Source organism: Rhagoletis zephyria, unplaced genomic scaffold, assembly GCF_001687245.7.
Source record: "Rhagoletis zephyria isolate East Lansing unplaced genomic scaffold, Rhagoletis_zephyria_1.1 Rzeph_scaffold_00001, whole genome shotgun sequence".
Taxonomy (NCBI): domain Eukaryota; kingdom Metazoa; phylum Arthropoda; class Insecta; order Diptera; family Tephritidae; genus Rhagoletis; species Rhagoletis zephyria.
This window is the reverse complement of record NW_016157085.1, coordinates 537,785-560,117: the sequence shown is the minus strand read 5'-3', so window position 1 is coordinate 560,117 and position 22,333 is coordinate 537,785. Positions and strand designations below refer to the sequence as shown.

Genomic DNA, 22,333 nt, shown 5'->3' with positions numbered 1-22,333 from the left:
TACAATATAGAAAAAAGTCATCTGACTTCCAACTAAGTAAAAGATAACTGTCAAATGCAAAACTGAGAGTGAGTGCAAAACTGTAACATCTGCCTTAATTTACATTTTGGTCTGCTGGTTTTTTTATTGTTGTTGTATTGAATTCAAATCATTATGAGAGAGGGAGTAGGGATGTACCAACAAGAATATTCAACAAAAGGATGAAAGTCGTTAGAACTTGGATTTATAGCGGTGGCTGAAACAAAAAGTGTTAAACCATGTTACAGTTTTGCTCGTCACTGTATGTGTAAATATACTGGTATATGTATTTATACTAAAAGGAGCAATATAAGGCTAAATAAAAGTGATTCAGTGATGTTTTATCGACCAAAAAAGGAGTAGGTTTGCAATATAGTATCTCACCCTGCCAGACCACTTCACAACGGATTTACGGCCATAAAAGAGATCCCCGGCGGATAGCTGATGAGTTCATATTTAATTTACCAGGCAGTGCGATAGCCAAGCAGCCATTCGATTTTTAGAAAGCTCTGAAATTTCTTCAAAAAATTACAATCTTCAGTATTATTTAGTCAAAATGAATTTTATAATTAAGTTAAAAAAAATATGGTATAAGACGAGAGAATATATTTTTGACGAGGTTTGTGAACATCTGAGAAGTTTATAATCAATTTTATTGACTAGTTAAATTAAATTCTACTAATATGTACAATGTGAAAGCTTCTGCTTGGGTGTGTGAATATTTTTGTTGCTCTTTCCTTTGATAAAATTAAAAAAAAGTATCACGAAATATTTTAGAGACGTTTGCTAGGTATTAAAAAGGTTGATTTACATTTTTTTTAATCAGTTAAACAAAGTGTTATAATGTGGGAGGCTAGCAAATGACATTTAAAAAAGCTTTAGCTTGAAAATAATTTTAAAAGGGCTGCCACCTGTTCATAAGTCGAGTCCTATTTTTCATAAGTTCAATAAAGTATTGCAACATGGAAAAATGTATAAGAAAGCTTTGGTACGAAAAAATCTTCAACGTGGGTTGCCACCTGTTTGAAACTCAAATTTAATTTAGCCAGTAAGTTATACGAATAATTACAAAATTATGTGAAGTCAAACCAAATAAGTTTAAGAGGGATTTGTTTCGAATTTTATTTTTTTTCAAAGAGTGCCGCCGGTTAAAAATCTAATTAAATTGTACTAACTACTTTACTGCAATACCTCAATATTGATGTCAAATGAAAAAGGTAGTAAACTGCTTTCTTTGGAAAACATTTTAGAGAGGGTTGCCACCTGTTTAAACATTAAGGGTAATTCAACGAAATATTACAATATGGATTTCAAATAAAATATGTTTAAAAAACTTTTACCGAAAACCCTTTCGAACATTTTCATTACGGAACATCTTTCGCCTAGCAACAAAGACTTTCCACCTTACGCAAATTTCACTTTATTTATTCTGTTTAAGCTAAACTAAATTTAAAAAAAAGATTGATTTTTATATGTGGCACACTTTTTAGAAGAACTTTCAACCATAAAACTGATTTAAAAATTAATATATGAATGTATTTAGTGTAAAGACACATTTGTCATGCGCTGGAACCTCGAGACAACAAGAAACGTTTTTAAATAAAATTTATTATTTTCGGAGACATACTTTATTTTATTTTGAGTTAAAATTTAAATCATAACGGTAAACTGAACTTCACGCGGGCGGAGCTGCGGCCAAAAATTAGTAACAAATATATGCACTGAATTGTCAATCGTGGGATAAAAATCAAGCAATTTCAGTTTTCCACGCTCGCAGGTGAACCAAATATATGTATGTACGTATGTACATATGTAGATACGAGTACAAAAATGTTAGCAATTAAACGAAATGAGTATGGCGACATCGAGAACAAGTTGGATTAAGTTTCTGCAAAGCAACAACTAAAAATAAAAAAATAAACAAAAACTTATTACGTTTTCAATACAACCCACATGCCAGCCAATCCCAGCTGTTGAGGCCGCGCATATGGAGTAACTTTGAATTCCGGCTCAGAAATGCAGAACTTGTCCAAAACAGACCAACAATGGCCAACGAGCAACTCCATAGATAGTTACGTAGCGAGCAATGGAAGGCAGCGCCATAAGTCTCTGTGTATATGTATGTACATACCAGAATATGGAGGCGGTAAGCCGTCAAGCGCGCTATGGTTATGCCACGAGAGACAGAGGAAGTGAAAATAAGGTTGCGGCGATCAAAAGTCAGTCAGCTGCAATAGAATTAGCCGACACGTCGACTTAGTAGCGGTCGTTAGTCAAATTCCACTAACTAAATAAAAGCATAGCTGAATGGCCGAGCGAACAGGCGAATTGCGAATGCGACAACGAAAAAAATTCATTCATTGATTTTGTTGGTAAAACAGAGGTGTGCACGGCACTATGCAGCGGTGTAGTGGTGTAGTGGTGAGGCGGAATTGTGTTGCACTGGTGTTGCGAAGGCACATTGCAAGCGATAAACAAGTTTATTAACATGGCTAAGCGGAGCAACAACAACGGAGCTCATAGCCAGCGTTGCCGCTTTGGTATTTTTTTTACCACAACTGGTAATTTTTATTTTAAATCGAATTTATTACTTATAAAAATTTAGAACTTTGAACCTTCTTATAATTGCACAAAACAAAAAATTTGTTTATGTACATACAGTGGCGGTAAAAAATTGATGAATGGTGTTTCGTTTTTAATAATTACAATGTTTTCAAGCTAAAATTTCTTTGATATTTCTGTAGAAAAATATAACAAAAACTTTAACAAAAACTATATAAATCACACTTTCAAATTTTGTGCAGAACTTAGAAAAAATCCACAAATTTGTATCTAAAATTCGAGCTTTTTAACCGGAATTTTTAGAATTTTTTTAGGTATGCAGTTAACAAGCTTATAAAATTCTAGTAAAATAAGTTTTTAGCGGCTAAAGAATCACATTGATTTTTAATAATTTTTTTTTTTGTTGATGGCGTTTTGCACTTTTTTCCATATAAACATGAATTTATTGTGGAAGAATATGCGCAAGACCGTTTGCGAAAAAAATAAAGAAAGTCAATGCCAGTTTTACTAAGTTTCGCTATTTATATAAAAAAAACCACAAAAGCCGTAAGCAAAAAAAAATAATATTAAAAATCAATGCGATTTTATAGCCGCTCAAAACTTGCACTCATTTTAGTAGAATTTTATAAGCTTGTTAACTGCATACCCGAAAAATTTCTAAAAATTCTGGTTAAAAAGCTCGAAATTTAGATAAACATTTGTGAAATTTTTGTAGGTTCTGTATAAAAGTTGAAAGTGTTATTTATACAGTTTTTGTTAAAGCATGAACCATATGTTTATAAAAATATCAAAAAAATTATAGCTTGAAAAACATTGTAAATATTAAAAACTAAACACCATTCATCCATTTTTGACCGCCACTGTATGTATGTCTTCACCATTGCCAAAAATTGAAACGGCTCTTTAACGTAGTAATTTGCCTTGAGTAGTATAGTCAATATTTTTAGATTATTATGCTCATAAAAATTTGGTAATTTTTCTTTCTGGGTTTGGTATTTTTTTTAGAGTTTTGGTAAAATCTTTGTGGCAACACCGCTCATAGCACTCCGCGCAAGAGCTGTAACAGAAGAAGAAGGAGAAAAAGAAGAAAAGATACGAAGCTAGCATATTGGGCGCTGTGTTCCTCCTGCCGACTAGATAAAAAAATAAAAATATTCAACAGCTTAGATACAATTGGCTCAAACTACGATGCGGAGCATTGGCCTCAATTAAAAATTCATTTCACTCTCATTTGCAGACCGCATTCTTGTTTTTATTGTTGCCACGCTGGTGTCAATGTGTTGTTGCAGTCTGACGCGTTTCGAATCTTCTTTTGTCGGATTGGTATTAACACATTGTTAATTTAGTAAAAATTTAGCTACGGCAATAACTGAAGAGAAAAAAACCAATGCCGAATCAGCTTATTTTTTTAGTTGCAAGATTTTGGTGAGCAAGCAACAGCTGTGCCATTTATAAGAAGAAGAATATCATTAAGCAAATAATAATAAATGCTAAGCTCTATCATTAAATGCTATGTATGTATGTACATTAGGATGCATCGCCAAACAAAGTTGCAATTTTTCCACCAAAATTATCAAATGGATCAAGCTCGCGTATATCTTAATCCTTTTCCGAAATATTTTAGCCGAAGCCCAAAATTTTATCGATTTTATGATTCCGATGTAGATATAAACAATACGGACTTTTTCTTTTGTATGGAGAGTGATGCACCCTAATGTACATTTGTATAACATAAATAATAGCTTTAAATGTTAAATCATAGATTAAATACAGTGAATTTTTGAGTTGCCTTTTCTGGCGGCACACACCAATCAATTCTTCAAGCTCCCTTGTGTTTTCTCGTTTGTCTTGATATTCTGCAGCTGGTTTTGCTTTTCTGCTTCTCTTAATTAATATTACAAAATATTCGTGCCTAATTTGCATAATAAATATTTATTTATTTATTTTGAGCTATTGGGCGTTGTAGTGATTTTTCTATATTTTCAAACATTTAAACGTATGCTAATGGCCTTAAACTAACATAAACTATCGAACTAATCGAAAAATTAAACAATTTATTTTAATAAGAAAATAAGCTCTACGGATGAGATTGGGTTCAAATCATGTATCGTAAATTTTCTCAAAAAGTATTTACTTCTTAAAAATTATTTGCTTTTAGAGTCCTATATCAAACAAGAGCCAGGTAATAATAACTAGAGCAGTTTGATTTAGTTTCATAATCTTCTACATCATACCATAGAACTGCCATTCTAAAACGATTCACTGAGATCGATGCGCTGCGAACTTAGGATCGAGCATAGTTGCTAAGAAATTTAGCATGTGTATTCTATATCCCACAGTTCCTCTGCAGTAGAAAAAAGTCTCCTGCTACTTCGAAGGTTAAAGGTGCTAAAGCAAATTCCTGGCGTACCAGAGATGTTTCAATCAAGGTACTGCAATTACGAGCAAGGTCATCTGCATTGCAATTACTCTCAATGCCGCAATGTTCTGAAACCAGGGATCGTAACAGTTACAACTTTTATTAAAAAATCGCTATTTAACAATTATTTTTTTACTCTTATTTAATTTCTCCTTAAATAACAGTTTATTTTTTAGAAATTTGATCTTACAAATCCAAAATAATAATTATTTTTGATTTTTATCTATATAATCTGCAAACAACAGTTATTTTTAATTTTTAAATTATATATCTTAGATAACAGTTATTTAAGACTTTTATTTATAAAAGTCATTTCTATAAGTCTTAGTAAACTTTGGTTCTCCAACTCCTTCTTAACTGCGAAAAATGATAATGACTTTAATACGTAAAGTTGGTACTGATTTTTATTTATGACTTTTATAAATAAAGGTCGGTGACTGATTTTTATTAATGACTTTTATAAATAAAAGTCTTCCATAACTGTTATCTAAGACATATAATATAAAAATCAATAATAACTGTTATTTACATATTATTTGGATAAAAATTAAAAATAATTGTTATTTTGGATTTATGAAATAAAAATCAAAAATAATTGTTATTTTTTTTTAATTTTGCATAAAAATTACAAATATCAATTTATTTTCAAATTTTATTTTCTGTGAAAAAAGAAGTCGGTTGGTATATATCACATAATTGTATAATATTTCCTTCATAGTGCATTTTTTAATGAGAGTCTTTATCGATAACTGTTATGTTCGGTCCATGCCTGAAACCTAAAAAATATGTGCACGAAGTGTCTCAGCAGATTTGGTAACCTCGAGCTCCAGGCATCTAGATTTATGCATAAAAATCGTAAAATCGTTATTAAAAGAAGAGATTTGTAAAATGAACGCTAGAGAATATACCGGCCATCAAGGTAAGGCCTTCAAAGAACACCGTTTTTTCGCTCTCCTGTAAAATTTGAGTGCCGCAAGGTAGGCGGTTTTGCAAAAAGATCGACGATTTGTGTTTGATTTGGTGGTATCAAAGTCTATAGTGACATACTAGTAGCACCAAAAGCCTTGGAAGTCCTTTATACCATTTGAAATCGTATAGGCTTCAACTTATCCAAGTGTGTGGGTAGTGTGAAAATGTGGTATTCAGTCAATATAACAAAGTTCAGAGCATCCAGAAGTGCTGCCTCCTAAAGCAATTACAGCGGATTGTCAAATAAAGACACGGACGCTTTCTGAGATGCCACTAGTTGCTAAATTTTAGTACTAACTAAGAAGCAAATAAAGTATATATGTATTTATGAATGACTTCATACATAGCATAACTTAACTATTTTTTTTTTAACTACCAATGTTTGCACAGACTGTATTCAAAAACAAATATAAATATGTATTTACATATCCACATACAAACATGCTTGCCTAAGTTGGCGTAAAGTTGAACACCTGTCAACCATGGTCATCAAATACAACAACAACGCACACGAATTAGCACTTAAATCTGGAAATATATATATGAATGTATGCGCACAACCACATGCAAAAATGCATACATAACTACATACATATGCATAAATCTGTGCGTATTATAGAACATAGCATCATCAAATATGATGTTAAATGTATGTATGTATATACGGGATGTGTGGGTGTCAACTGTGTGACAGCGCCAGAAACATTGGTGCTGATGACAAATGTCGCAGGGTAACAAACTTTGACTTTGAAGTGTAGCAAACAAGCGAACGAGGTGAATTGAATTATAAAAAGATTTTTAACATTTTTCTCTTTTTGATTCACAATTTAAACTTCTTAATGACATGGTTGCATTGGTGGTTGAGTGAAGCGCGCGTTATGTACTTAGGCGATTGTGTGTAGGTGAAGTTTTAAGGGGATATAACTGGATAATTATTGCTCGTACAATTTATGAGATTATGAATTATTATTGTGTATTGGTATACAGACATACATATGCATGTGAATTTATGATTCGTATGTTCATTAGAGTGGTCCAAAAAAATTGCTTTTTTCCAAAATTTTTCCTCTTGTCGAAAGAGGTGCTGACACTAAAATTTACGTTTCTCTCATATAATGTTTATATTTTACTCTAGAATTATTATGTACATATATTAACCAAACAATTGGTTGAGCAACCTTAGAACATTTCAAATTTAAATTAGCTAATAAAAAATTTTTCAAGTTGTAGTTGTCATCGCAAAAGTGGCTTGTTATAAAAATCACTAATTTTTTTTCAGTTTCAAAGCGATGTGGGTGTGCCCCGTATTCTACGATGACATTTCCAAAATATTTCCATTACAAAACTTGGGCCACTCTAATGTAAATTTAATTTATAGATTTATTTTATAAAAAAACATAAGTGGGTGTATACAGTTATTATTATTAAACAAGTAGTGAGAAACTTTTATTTTCTAGTTTATTTCAATCAACAGCCATTTAGTTCGGTTACTTTAAGTAGCAATTGTTTATTTTATTTCAGTGCAGAAATATGAAAATAAACGTTCATTTCGAAGTGTTAAATTGTTACAAAAAAATATATAAATACATTTTAATTCAAGTGCAGCTTTCCAAAAATGGGCAACCAGTTCGCCTTCCTTTCCAACCAAATATGGCAAAGTGTCGCGTCGGCAAACAAGTTTAACAATTCGAAATCGCTCAACTTGAAATCAGCAAATATAACAAGAAACATACATACGTGTGAATATATTGAAATATATGTATACGAGTTCACATGCATATAAATTGTTAAAAAATACAAAAAAAAAATTTTATGCGAAACTTGTAGCGCGGAAAAACAAATTTTCTATATACAACCTTACAAACTGCACAATCGCTCGTACACGCATATAAACTTGTTCGTGAACACACCCAAAAAAGTGTCCAACTGACTGGCGGCCTAGGCATAACAGGTAGTTACGTGATTTTGTTGTTTATGTACACAAAACAACAATGAGTCACAGATCAATGCAGCAGATTGAATTCAATTCATCTCTTTTGCAAAGGCAGATACTTTTATATTAGGATGCATCACTCGCCACAGAAAAAATAAAACGATATTGTTTTTCAATCAGAAATTTTGCCGAAATATCTTGGAAAAATATTACGTTTTTCCTGAGCTGAAGCAGTTTGAAAATACCTCCAAAAATCGAGCTTGCTATAATTAAAATAAGATTTTAATAATATGTTTTCTAAAAAAAACACCCCAGAAACCAGGAAATAGAAGAGTTTAAACTTAAAACTTCTGCATACAAATTTTAAATAATTTATATCGACTGATTTAAGATAACAAATTTTTGGTAATGCACCCTAATGTACATCGTTTATTTTATTTTAGCTTTAATATTTTTTTATTTTTATTTTTTTTTTTTTGGTTGCTATACCGGCTACCTAGCCGTAACTAACGTTAGGCCCAGAAAATGCCTGTGGTACTCTGAATTTTTCCAAGAAGCTGTTAGGCAGGAACTACCCTAATTATTGCATACGGTTCCCTGGTTTGGTGGAAAACTGTTGAGACGAGCTACAATATATGTATACAAGGTACAAAGGCCAGGTTTAACATACACGAGCATGGACTTATTCTGTATTCTTTCTGTTCAACGCTTATGTACAAGAAAAACTTCAGTATAATGTTTCCATCAAGGAAAGACAGGCAGAATACTGCATTTACTGAACGCCCCGAACATCTTTTTTTAAAGACGGTGTTTTTTCAACTGACCTCCAAATCAAAAAACCTATTCGACTACCGAATTCGGACATGGTTTTCAAGGGGAATCTTTGTTATCAAGCAGGCGTGCAAGATAATTTCAGCCCCGGATTGATTTGAGGCCGAGCACATAGTCCTATAGCTCATTCTGATGTGCATAGTTGCAGGTTCTTCTTCCAACAAGTGCTTGTTGAGGTGCTAACGTCGACCTAGAGCACATGGAACTTGCTACGGAGGTCATGCTCTGACTACATCAGCAGACAACCCGTCTTACAAAAGAAGTTTCCGGTTTCCAAATTGGCGCAACATAGTTTAGGCTGCTCACAAAGCAATATCAGGAATTTGTTTCCCCCTGTACTTTATTGGCAATTTAGATTGTGTACGCGAAGAAAGAGATCATTTTAGGATTTCTAAGTTTCTCCTCGTGGAGAAGACACCGCTCTATGATTCCCCCTGTTTAATCTTTCTGTGCTTGGAGGTTGGATCTCAAAATTTTTCTGACGAGAGTAGACTGGACCTCAGTGTCTTCTAGTAGTATGGATTATCAAAGAGGGTGCGACGTCTTTATAAAGTCCAACGCCACGCAGGGGCGTTTACGTTTACCGCAACTATTTTGCTGGATATTCTGGTATACAAAACAAAACGAAAGTTTCTGATATGGGGTTGAACCCTATGCCAGCTACTCTGATGCGAGATGCTACTTTAGGAACAAGCAACATTTGAAAGAGTTTGCCCATCTTAACGGGTTAGATTGGTCGGAAAATCTGAATACTTTGACTTCAATACGTCGGAATATTTGTTTTATCTATGTTACCGCCCAACTTTGGGCCACATTAACCGATTTATATAGTTCTTTTTTTAAAGGAAAGGTGGTCCCATACTAATTTGGTTTGGATTCGATCATTGGATGATGAAGAAATTAATGGTAGATACTCTTAAACTTTTATATGAGAATTAAAGTCGGTTTGGTTTTATTTTTGCCTAAAAATTACTTGCTATTTTATAGGATTTTATTTTACGTATTTCCGTTGTTAAAATTTTTTCGTGCAAAAATTTTAAATAAATTCATCACTTACCGACACACATTTGCGGCATTTGCGGCAACTCAGTAGCCGTTCAACGTATGTAATGTTTTATTCAACAATCGCCACCACAACGAAAACACCCGCAATGCTCTGTGAAACAATACAAATACAACATTTAGTAGCAGCACCACCAGCGGCTACACCGACAGCCGCAACACCACTCTGTTGGAAGTGATGCGTTGACAGTGACGGAAACTTCTCCCACGACCATTGGCTGCCACCGACAGCCAGCCGCCTAAGTGCGTCCAGGCCAATGAATTTTGCACAGAAAAGCACCAGCTTGCCGCCCTGCGCTGGGCCGCTGCCGTTGACATGACACATTCACATGCCCGTCATCGGTGTGGTGATTTTCGTGTGCCCCTTGTCAGCTTTGAACTGCAGCTGAAACAGTGGCAGTATGGCAATCAGTTTGGGCTGTGGAAGTTAGACTGCACGGAGGAGGTTGGTTGGAGAAATTCCGCTCCTCTCATAAATGTCACTGACATGCAGTTTGTTTTTGTTGTTAATGTGCTTTTCTGCTTGACATTTGCTGCTTTTGATATGCTGTGGGTGTTTTGGTTAAATTTGCATATCGTTAACTTCTTTCTCATACATAAGTAATTTGTATCTGTACGAGTACGTCTTTTGTGGTGTCATTTTCACAGATGTGAGATTTCCAAATAAAGTGATAGATGTGAATGCAAAATAGAGGAAAGTAAACGTGATTCTCAAGATATATTGTGAAGTTTTCTTTAGAGCATCTGGAAGGCATATATGTACGTATGTTCATATATGTATACAGCTCGGAATGGTATGAAACCATTAAAATTTTAATTAGATAACCAAGAGCACATTCATCACTGTTAACTTTCACTGATTTGGATTAGGTAAAAGAAGGAACGTCAGATTGCTTTAAAAGAGCAAATATCTATGCCTCACCCGAAACCCTGATGACTCGGAAGATGAGATCCTAGTCGTTGGTGTCAAGCTTCCATGAATAATACGTTCCAGATGGTTATGAGGATATCGTCATTTCGCCTTTGCAACATTATCAAAGTAATCTTGCATCTGTCCACGCCATTTACACGGACATTTACATACGGAAATCGAGAAATGGTGCTACTATGCCCGATCCTTTTTTCTCTCCTTAAATCTAGTTGCGTGGAGCATATAGTAAACGCTAGACTTAGACTATTAGGCTACATTGCTCAGCCCAACCGACTTTCTCTCCTAGAGATTATTCCATGATGTCGCATGTCACAGATTCAAATAACGCGTATACTTAAATTACTACATCCACGGCATAGGCAATTAGAATGCAGGGTGGTGAACTCTTTCGGACGGTACAAGGCTGTTGAGATAGACGGCATCAGTCCAGTGCTACTGACGAAGGGAGTGGAGCTCCCACTTCCACACTTTGCTAACATTATGAGGAACAGTCTAGCACTGGTCCACATTACTGTGATGTGGCAGAGGACCCACCCGACGGTAGGTAAGAGGGACTATTATCTTGCTAAGACATTCAGGACGCTAAGTCTCACCTCGTTTATGCTGAAAACAATGGAAAAACTTGAGTTATTGCAACCTTCAGTAAAACAAGCTGCAAAGCGTACTCTTCTAAATTTTCCGAGGGAGATAGGGTTTTATCATTCAGGAATAGGGAAAAGCTGGGCTCCCAGCTCCCTCTAGTTCTGCTACCCAGGGTCAAAATGCATAGGTTAGTAGTTTTCAAAAGAAACTTTAAGGTTGCAAGACATAGCAAGGCGACCTGCGGTACCTCTATCAGGAGAGGCACGTTCAGGCGAGCACACTAGAGTGGTATACAGATGACTCTAAAACATCTGAGACAATGGTGCGGGCATTTACGGCCCCAGACTGAAGCTTTTGGTGCCGCAGGGAACTTTCCCAAGCATCTTTCAAGCGGAATTTTATGCCATCCGTCTTTCCACTGAGATTAACCTTCGAAGGGAGAGCCGCAGCGAGGGGTTCAAATTTTAAGCGACAGCCGGGTGGCACTCAAGCCTCTCTCATCTTACGAGATCAATTCCTCAGTGGTTCCGGAGTGTGTAGAGAGACTTAAAGCTATGCCTGGAAACAACATCATCCAATTGTTATGGGTTCCAGGGTACATGGGAGTCGGAGGAAACGAGGAGGCGGATCAATTAGGCAGACTGACCGCTTCCTCGACCCCGGAGACACCATTAAACCTCCTTCTGGGATGTGTAGCTGTTTCATGCAGAATGTAGAAGAGCATAGCGCATCTCTGGCCAGGAGAGGAGCACGTTCACTCGCTGCCCCTGGATTTATTCTGAAGTTTATAGAGTCTCTAGGGCTGGCTGAGGAACAATAGACCGACTGGTCGCAGTGCTTCGTAGTAGCGAAATCATTATACACTGAGGCGTATCTCTACTAAAATTACTCCTTAGTATGCAGCTGATACACCCCTGAATGTCAAACTTGTTTTAGTATTTGTGCATAGCTTATATATGGACATTGTTAGAAGTCTTCGCTATATCAAAGAAAGCCGATAGCGTATACTGCTTAAAATCAAGTGATCTCTCAACTGTACTTATGCCTTCGTAAAGCTCCTTCCCGGTGAATCGCCTTTGACATATTTAGGGGATTCACAAGACGTGTTAACCGTCGTAAAATCTTAAGCTTAACACTTGTTTATGTAAAATAGCGGTTAAAATGGTTGGGGGGTTGGCTAATTATATATTCTTTATCAGTTTAAAAGAATTTCGGTTTAGTTAGAAATCCCCTAAAACCATTTTAATTAAAAAAGATGTTAACCTTAAGATTTTACGACGGTTAACACGTCTTGTGAATCCCCTAACTATATCAGTTAAACTGTCCGGCGTGGAGAAACCTTTCGAAAGTCTTGAGAACAAAGGAAGTTATGCTGATTGGGCCAAAAACGTTAGCGTATATGTGGCCTCGCCTCGCCAAATATTGTGATTACAACTCCTTTTTTAGTCGTTTTCTTGCCAAAGAAACGTAAATACTGGTTAGGGGGATATACAATGTTTGAAATATTAAATTTAAAAGAAGCCCAACATGGCACTCAACCAGCTGGTATCAATATTTTTCAGCATACATATTGCCAAATCAGATTAGGCGCGGCATCACCTTTGTACCTATCTACAACATTTCACAACATCCAAGCCGCAGCATACCTGAGTCAAATTGACAGTCTGCCAGCGCCGCCTGCCACACTACGAGTACTTGTTGAGGGCAAAGGTAAATAGACGCCACACCCAGGCGCCCGTTTGACCGTTTGTTCGTTTGTGCGCTTTTAACTTCACTGTGTATTATGCGCATAAATATTTGTAGCAAATCCGTGTAGGTTATTCTATCTATTGCTATCAGTGCACTTCAATGCGGTAGGTCAAAATAGGGTATGAGTGACAGTGCAAATGGCTTTTGACTCGAGCGGCTGGCTATCACTGTAAAATATGTAATTTGCTATTTGTAATTCATATGTATGTAGTTGTAGCGGGATTGTCACTCGACTATGAAGTTGGAGCTCTGTTGTGCATACATTTTCGCGGAATTAGACAGGTGCGATGTGGATGTGCGTAAAGTTGCTCGCAATTGTATCGACGTAATGCGCTGAGCGAGATTTAATAAAAGCAAAATTGGATCAGTTGGCGCATGAGTGTAGAATGCATACCATATGTACATTAGAGCGGGTCGAAAAACACGAAATTTTTGGTACGAAAATTGTATAGGTCTTAAGAGGTGCTATTTTAATCTCTTATTCTTTAAAAGAAATGCTGGTTCTCTGCGACAGTATCTTCAGTCTGCGGCGGAATGAGCTTGAAAATTTTAAAATAAGAGTGAGAATACCAATTTCTCAAGTTTTTACATCGAGTTGGGCAGATCAAATCCGGCACTTATTTCCTAACGTAAAATCATAAAAAAATAAATTAGGCAAATTGAGAGTAAGTAACAACAATATTTTTATCAATTAATATTTATATCCTACTTAATTTTTTAAATTATTAAAATATTGATGGTACTTAATTTTAATTTGCCCAATTTATTTTTGATGATTTTATGATAGGAAATAAGTTCCGGATTTGATCTGCACAAGAATTAGTAAAAATTTGAAAAATTGGTATTCCCACTCTTATTTCAAATTTTTCAAGCTCATTCCGCAGACTGAAGATACTGTCGGAGAGAACCGGGATTTTGTTTTCAAGAAAAAGCAGCACCTCTTAAGACCTATACAATTTTCGTACCAAGCATTTTGTGTTTTTCGACCCTCCCTAATACATATACATATGTGAAAAACATTACATACACACATACACACATACTTATGTACGTACAACATACCTGTTATCAATAGTTATGGACTTCTTTGTGACAGAACGCTAGCTTTTATAGCACAACATTGCGCATTTTTTTTGCATTTGTTTTTTTTTCAAAATTTGTTGACATTACCAGCATTGCGCGCTTTTGCAGGCTTTCCAACTGTTTTCTCCGCCTCTCCATTAAGTTATTCGCTATTTATTTTCGTAATTATTTTATTTGTCATTGCAAAACGCTATTGTGTGTAATTTTCTATTTCAGTCAATGCTATTTTCTATCTTTTCACTGCATTGCTTTTGCGTTATTTTATATGTATTTGTTTTCATAGTTGACGGACCGTGTGTCTATTAGGAAAGTTTTTGTTAGCCCACTGCATGTTTGTTGATTCTCAAGCTCACTCTCGCAATCAACAAATAATGACAGCACTCACTGTAGCAAAATGTGCTACATACAAATGCTTTTAGCACACACACACACACATACACACAAAGCCTCATAGACACCGAATTTGTACTGCTAATTAGACCCGCATTCAAGTCCACGCCGCGGCGCATGTAAAGTAAAGTGAAAATTTGTCATGTTTCCAGGGTTTCAAATATGTAGACTGCAATAAATGTGCACAAATGTAAAATCCCATGCACACCCGTACATATGGCATGTAATTTAAATACAGGGTCTGCCAATAAAAGCTAATGAAAGCATGAAAGTTGAAGCTGGATATATATTTTTTATTCGTCTTAAAACTGCACATAAACTTTTAGTAATTTAACAACTGAACATAAATTTATGGCCATTTAAAAATTAATTTGCTTAATTTGAGGGCCATTTGAAAATTAGATATATATCTACGTTTGGTAATTTAGAAATTCGTGGTGACTGAAAACCTGGCGATAAATTTTTGGCAAATAAAAAACTGGACATATTTTGTATGTAATTTAAGCTGGAATTCAATTCATAGTGATTTTAAAACTAGATATAAACTTATGGTGATTTAAGAACTGAGCATAAATTTATGTTTATTTTAAAACTATATATAAATTATGGTAAAATTACTACTAAACTGGACATACATTTTTGGTTATTTAAAAATTTATGTCGCTTTAAAGCATGGGCGTAAATTTTTGGCAATTTAAAACTGGTCACAGTGTTAAGGTGATTCAAGGAATGTACATATATAAATTTTAAATTATTTAAAAAATTATGATAAATTTATGGTCACTTAATAACTAGTCCTAAATTTATGAATTGGGCATTAACTTTTTTTGGTAGTTTAGAAAGTGGCATACATTTGTGAACATTTAAAAAACTTGGCATTGGAAATCAGAATAAGATTCTATGTTTTTAAAAAATGTTGGTAAATATAGGCGATAGTAAATAGTCTATGACTATTAAATTGTTTAAGGGGACTTAAAAGCCTAAACAGGAAAAAGTTCGAATGTGAAACGGTTAATCTATTTTTTTTATTTTTTTGTTTTTTTTTTGTAACTCAGTTCCAATGGAAAAAATTTGATGTGCAACTATTAAGTGCCAAACACTTTTTTTTAGTTTAGAAATGGTTTATGACAAAATTGTGTGTGACCAAAAATGTATGCCCAGGATTTAAATGGCAAAAAAATTAGTGCCCACAATTTTGTGTCTAACTTTAAAATGGCAAAAAAAAAGTATTTTAAAAGTTACCCTAAATTAATGAAACATGTAGATTTTGCCAGGAATTTATGTCCACTTCTAAAACGACCAAAGATTTATGCTCAATTTTTAAAAAGCAATAAATTTATGTTTCACTTTTAGTTTACCAAATCTTGATGAAGTGTATATTCAAAAAAATCAAATTTTTTGAACCAAATTGAGGTGCTTTGGCATCAACTCTTTGGGTGCTAGTATTCAAAATACCCCGTAGCGTATGTCATGCATTTGCCACTTAAGTGTCTTGTACGTTACGTCTTAATTGACGTTGGGCTCCATTTATGTATATGGAAGACGTTCAGGACTTTTTCATATAAATGGTAATTTGGTCATTGATATAGTATATATTGGGCTCAAGAAGCACGCCAAAAAGCAACTGGCGGTATAATTTCGATTTGGTGTTTTAAAATTTTGGAAGCTGCGTCTCTTGGTCTGGCAAGGCATCGACATATTTTTCCTTAATACAGAAAGAGTCCATTAGTAAAGAAAATGTGAATTTTGTACTTAAATATACTTACGTATGCAAGGTGTCAAACCAGCTACCGATATCCATCGGAGTCCACCGCCCGAAGCCACCGAAAATCCAGCAATGCACCCACCGGCTGGCAGGAGCCATCGCACGATTCCCTAGCGTATTCGCCGATTGTTCACAAGAACTCTCACCAATCGTACGACATCATTTACACGCCACCTATCCTCCACCCATACCGACATCAGTTACCGTCAGCGACGATCGTCCTCAGTCTTACGATAATTCTTGCTCACCGTCTCCAGCATTATCATCGCTTCAGTAAGCTTTCTCACTGCTCTAAAGCCTCTCTGCTCTCCTGCGTTGATTTAGCCCAATTAGGTGCATGTTTGCTCTAGGTACACTCACTGAAATATATGTAGTATTTTATTTCATAATTAGCAAGTTAGATATCCGTTCGATCCTGGGTTGCTAAGCATTACCGAAGCCCTGAACCAAACCTAACCAAATACCGAACCTTATTTCAGGCGGAAATTTGAATCAGTGCTAATCAGGGATTACCTCGTGGAAAAGGCTGTTACTCTCACGAAATGCTAAGCTCAATGAACCTTGCATGGCCCTCAGCCCTTCTTTGACCCATCAAACGGGGTGCGAGAGATTTAGATTAGAACTCCAGACCAAGCCTTTTATTGCTTACAGACACGCGCTGCAGTATAAAACGTATAGCTGAATAAAGTCCTGAAAATCTGAAAAGCGTTGGACGCCTGAAACGATTTTTGTGGAGTTCTAGTCTTACAGCTTCCTCTCGTCGAGTCTTTGAGCGACTGCTTAACTTTAGCTGGCAGGATTTCAAAGTTTTAACTAGATATCAGACAGGGAAACTGCCAACTAAGATGCGAACTTTTGTAAGACGGCACTTGCTGAGGAAACGAACTGGAAGTTTATTAGGCTGACGCAGGAAACTCAAGAGTGTACATGTGATGGCCCAAGTCTAAATAAGTAACATAAATTTATATGGGTGTTAACTATGTCACCTCTACTACGAGGGAAGTTTGGCAATTAAACTTGACCCTCTTCTATTGAAACACCCTTTATGCATAATTACATATACAGACACAGATGTTTACGTATGTATGTAATTCGCTTTTCAACTGCGACCATCAAAGTCAACTGCGTACATTTCAGTCAACAAAAATAGTTTTTCTATGTCAAATACATAGACAGCTTTTATACTTCGTCGCTCGTATTTGATACTTTTATTATCGCAATTGGCTTTGACTTTGTCTTTCCCTCTAACACCCTTCTAACAGCGTCCAACTTGCTACAGAAGTGTTACTACATATTTAACTGTGGAATTTCCACTCAACTGAAATTTGTTCTTTTGTGCACTCTTTCTAAGCAAATGTAGGCATTTTCTCAACGACCACTAAAATAAAAATTAAATAAAAATATATATATAAGCTTGCACTTAACTTACATACATATATATGTGTATTTAGTACTCGTCCAAAGTTAAGTTTATAATTATGTATTTGCACAACGAAGTGCGGTGTCAACTGCTGTCGGACCTTAGAGCTCAAAGTATTTGACACAAACTAATTAACTCGAAGGGTGAACGATTTTTTAATATTTATATACGGGTAGTAAAGTGTTCACTGAATACTTATTTAATGGTTTAACAAATATTTGTTCTTTTAATGATTTAAATGCAAAGCAACTTTTATTGAAGAATTTAAAAAAGCTTGGTTAAATGAAAATTTGTTAAAGCAGGGTATGCTTATCATTTATTTAGATTTAGCATGGGACTATTTAGTATGATATTTTCATCCAAACCGAAATACTCGGATAATACTCTCGTCTTCAAGTTTGCATGGAAGCAGAACGTCGAAAAGAGCCATCGCTAGAAAACTTAGGATATGATCGATATTTAAACTAGCTTCTATCCGTACTGGGTGTCTATAGTATTTTCAAAACTTTCGTCTGGCCGATCACTTATGAATCTGAAGAAGCAACTGTCAAGCGTCGGTATATCAGGCTGATCAATTTTAACGTCCGAAAATTAACAGGACCAGTCAAGTCGTGTGCTACGAACTCTGCAGTCAGACTGAAAAGTCAGGTTGTTGGAGGTCAAAACAAGACGGGAATAGGGGTGTTCGTGGCAAGCTTTAAGAATTATGGAATTAATCGGACCACAAACACATAAGGATCTCCTTCGCAAGATTTCAAGAAAAACTTTAAGGTGAAGTTTTTCTCTGGACTAGACGAAAGTATAGACAGGGTTATCGAAGAGAATTCTGCTAAAATCTGTACTAACAGGTCTAAAATGGTGTGAGTGCGCGGTATTCTCAAATATGCTGAATGTCTAGCTTGCTTTTATGAGGACTGGAGGAGGTCGAAAGGTGTTGAAAATAAACTGTGAAGTGGGGCAAGAGGCATATGTATATTCTCTGAGAAATCTCAGTGCAATTCTTGGCCGCGCCAGAAAAAATTAAAGCTCGCCGGCTGAATCAATAAATATATAACTTTTCTGGGTTCACTGCAATAGGCACACATATGCAACTATCCCGAGCGATAAACCCTATACTGGAGAAATTTACCATTCGCACGCATGTCTAATAGAAACTTGGACCTCCTGAACAACTGCAAGGAATATCGGGCAAGGCCTTGACAATTCAGAAACGTAAGATTTCTTAAGGAGATAAAAAAATATCGTCGCTCCATAAAAGCTTAGAGCCGCTATTCGGTATTGGCCCAACGAATCATATTGGGTTCATTGAGCAGCACACCGCAAGAAGAGTTGAATAATGGCTTTTACGTAAAGTAAGGAAAAATAAGTGGTACCTATCCCCGGTAAAGAATGATATTAACACCTACACCGATCGATCGAATATGAGGAAATGAGCTGGTTTGTATCGAAGCGCGGCAAAAGGTCTTGTGTTTCTCGCAAAGATTGCAGGCCAATCTCTGTCTCTCCATTTGCACTACAAAGACCGGTTGATATTTACGCGATCATGCGCTCGATAGAACAAGCCTTTATATATTAAGACTTTGCCGTAGATATCTTCTCTTCAAATTCGAAGCGAATTGAACTTTATATATCGCATGCTCTGTGCAAGAACTTTATTGCGACGGAATTGGGCAGTGTTGCCATCCAGCTTCGGATAAACAGGGTGTTTTCACACCTCTTCTACGGATTTTGATCGTAACTAGAGAACCCAGAGAGAAGAGAGCCGTGGATCGATCTAGATCGTAGTATGACACGAACCTTCCTTCAATCGAAGGCGCTAACTTAATGCTTTTAGTCTTTGATCATATCCCTGATAACCGAAACACTACATGGCTGGACTAACGCCAGTCAGGTCTATCTCGACTCACATCTCCTCAACCTAACAGTGAGAAAAAAAAAGTAGTTGGAAAGAGGCACCGGTAAACTATTAGACGGATCGGTCAAAGCTTGACGGAAGGTTTCGTGGAGGGGTCTTTTGTAGGGAACTCTCCATATACCTTAAGTTTGCGCTTACAGCATATTATCAACACTCACGGTGCACTAAGTGGTAGTTAGGGAATGCCTAACCTCTTGTTTGAGTATAAGCACAATAATATGAGTGTGACATTGTAGGAAACTCCATGGTTATTGAACTGGCCTAGAAAGGCATTCTCAAGTCGGGCTCTTCGAGAAAAGAGAGAACGGGAGTAGCTTTGACTGCATGCAGACTGCTCTTGAATAAATGAATCTCGTGATAGCTCAGACGCATGTCGAAAACTAGGACGTGTGTTACTGCACGAGCTTCGTCGCCGAGGGTTTACCAAAGGCGGTCAAAGGCGTATTTTTTCTTCCGTCCGTCCTTTTCTATGGGTTCTTGTGGAATAACTGTTTCAACTATCATCATTGTTGTTAAATAAGTTTTCTATCTAATTTGATTTGAAATTTTTTCACCGTCCATATACTAAGTTATTTATTTTCTTTCTCCATCCTTTCAGGTCCACGACTGGGCTACCGACTTTTGTGACGGCACTTGCCTCTGTGCCCTAGTGGAGAATCTACAAACCCGTCCACTTAAGCCATCATGGAATCGCCGTCCAGCGAATCAACATCATTACCTGGAAAATGCTACAACGGCGCTAAATGCCATCGAAAAGGATCACATCAAGCTGGTGAACATCGGCAATGTCGACATTGTCAATGGCAATGTAAAACTCATTTTGGGCCTTATCTGGTCGTTAATTGTGCGTTACCAAATTGGACGCAGCAAGTTCCCGCCCAGAAAGCTTATGCTCGCCTGGCTGCATGCCGCATTGCCCGAGTGCAAGATCACCAATTTGACAACAGACTGGAATAGTGGTGTTAACTTGGCTGCATTGTTGGACTACTGTCAACCGGGACTATTTCCACATTGGCGCTCGCTAGATCCTAGTCAGAGTGTGCGCAATTGCACGAATGCCATGAATTTGGCGCAAAGTGAGTTCGGTGTGCCAAAAGTATTGGAGCCGGAATATTTGGCTTCGCCGTGGTTGGATGAATTATCTGGCATGACATATCTCTCGTACTTTATGAAACCTGGTGGACCGGGTTACAATGCAACCTTGCGTTGGGTGAACACACAAACAAAGGATTCTGTTAAGAATTTTACGGTAAGTTTTGAGTGGCTTCGTGATATTTAATCCCACAGTTTTGTATTGGCTTGGTTTTTTTAGAGTGACTGGAATGATGGACGCGTTATGTGTGAGATCATTAAAGGACTGGGCGGACCGGCACCTGCGCCCGAAAAACTCAGCACCGATCCTTTCCATTATGAGAACAATATACGCAAAGCAGTCGAGGCTGGTCAGCGTCTAGGCGTACAACCCATACTCACGCCCAAGGACATGGCTAACCCTGAAGTAGAGCATTTAGGCATAATGGCTTATGCCGCGCACTTGCAATGGGTGCCACCGCGCCCACCACTTTCTGACCTCATAAACGTACTTATGGAAAGCAATTCTGGACGCGTCGGCGAGCCGGTGAGTTTGAAATTTTTAAAGACCCAAAAATAACAGTTCGCTAATTTGAGTTCTCTCCCACAGACTCACTTCCGCATCGATGTGCTCTCGCGTGACATTAGCCTTAGCACGGTGAAAGCTTTTGTAGTACCGCCATCAGGTCAACCACAGCCGGTACGTTTAAATCCACATGGCGAGGGTGTCTACATACCCGAAAAGTACGGCATGCACGAGATTATTGTAGAGATCGGCGAGGACAGCTTGGGCGGACACTTCTTCCGTGTGCTGCCACGATTTATACAAGTAGCGCCACCAGGTATGGCACCCTGTGCACTCGGCAGTCTTGTTGAAGTGCTGGTAAATGCAACCGGCGCGCCAAAGACCGAAGACATACTGGTCACAGCCGTCTCGCCGACTGGCATCTCGCACAACTGCCCATTGAAGAAGGTCGACGAAGGACACAGTGCCATATTTAAGCCGGACGAAGCGGGAATCTGGGAAATCGCCATCACCTATCAGGGTCGTCACATACAGGGCGGACCATTCACTTGTGCCGTCTTCGACGCCAGCGGTGTCTCTGTGCATGGTTTGGATGGCGCTATGCCATTGCGCGCGCACTCCTTCGAAGTGGATGCGCGCGGCGTTGGCGTCACTGGCGAACTGCATGTGGACATTGTACATGATAAGCGCTCGCTTGTATGTTCCGTTGAGAAGATTGTCGAAAATAAATATAGGGTCACTTTCATGCCACGTCATAATGGCAAATATCGTGTCTATGTATATTTCAATGGTTACGATGTGAAAGGCTCGCCATTCATTATGCGCGTCGGCACCAAGGGCCGCTCGGGCAAAACGCGCAGTAGTCCCTTGCACGAGAGCAAACATCGCTCGGAGAGTCCTTCAATGCATTACACCTCAACTACAAATACAAGGCACAACGACTACAGGAATGCAACATCCGCAGCGACAGCCTCGCTATCGCGGCGAGATTTATTGAATCACAATAGCTCGGAACGGCAGAGATCATATTCACCACAGATATCGCCGAAGGTCGATGCAAACGACTACCGCACCACATCGAGCTACTACAAAAGGGAGAGTGAGGTA

At 37.2% G+C, this 22,333-nt stretch overlaps 1 protein-coding gene across 7 annotated transcripts in view; it reads left to right on the top strand.

Annotated features, from left to right (window-relative positions):
• The window catches only part of jbug (filamin-type immunoglobulin domains fbug), a 126,284-nt gene that overhangs the window by 39,897 nt on the left and 64,054 nt on the right, over positions 1–22,333 (top strand). For all 7 annotated transcript variants that reach the window (XM_017626359.1, XM_017625679.1, XM_017624290.1 and 4 more), the window contains 3 exons: positions 20,228–20,878; positions 20,942–21,247; positions 21,311–22,330. In XM_017626359.1, coding sequence (XP_017481848.1) covers positions 20,228–20,878; positions 20,942–21,247; positions 21,311–22,330 — 1,977 coding nt within the window. The remainder of the gene's footprint in view (positions 1–20,227; positions 20,879–20,941; positions 21,248–21,310; positions 22,331–22,333) is intronic.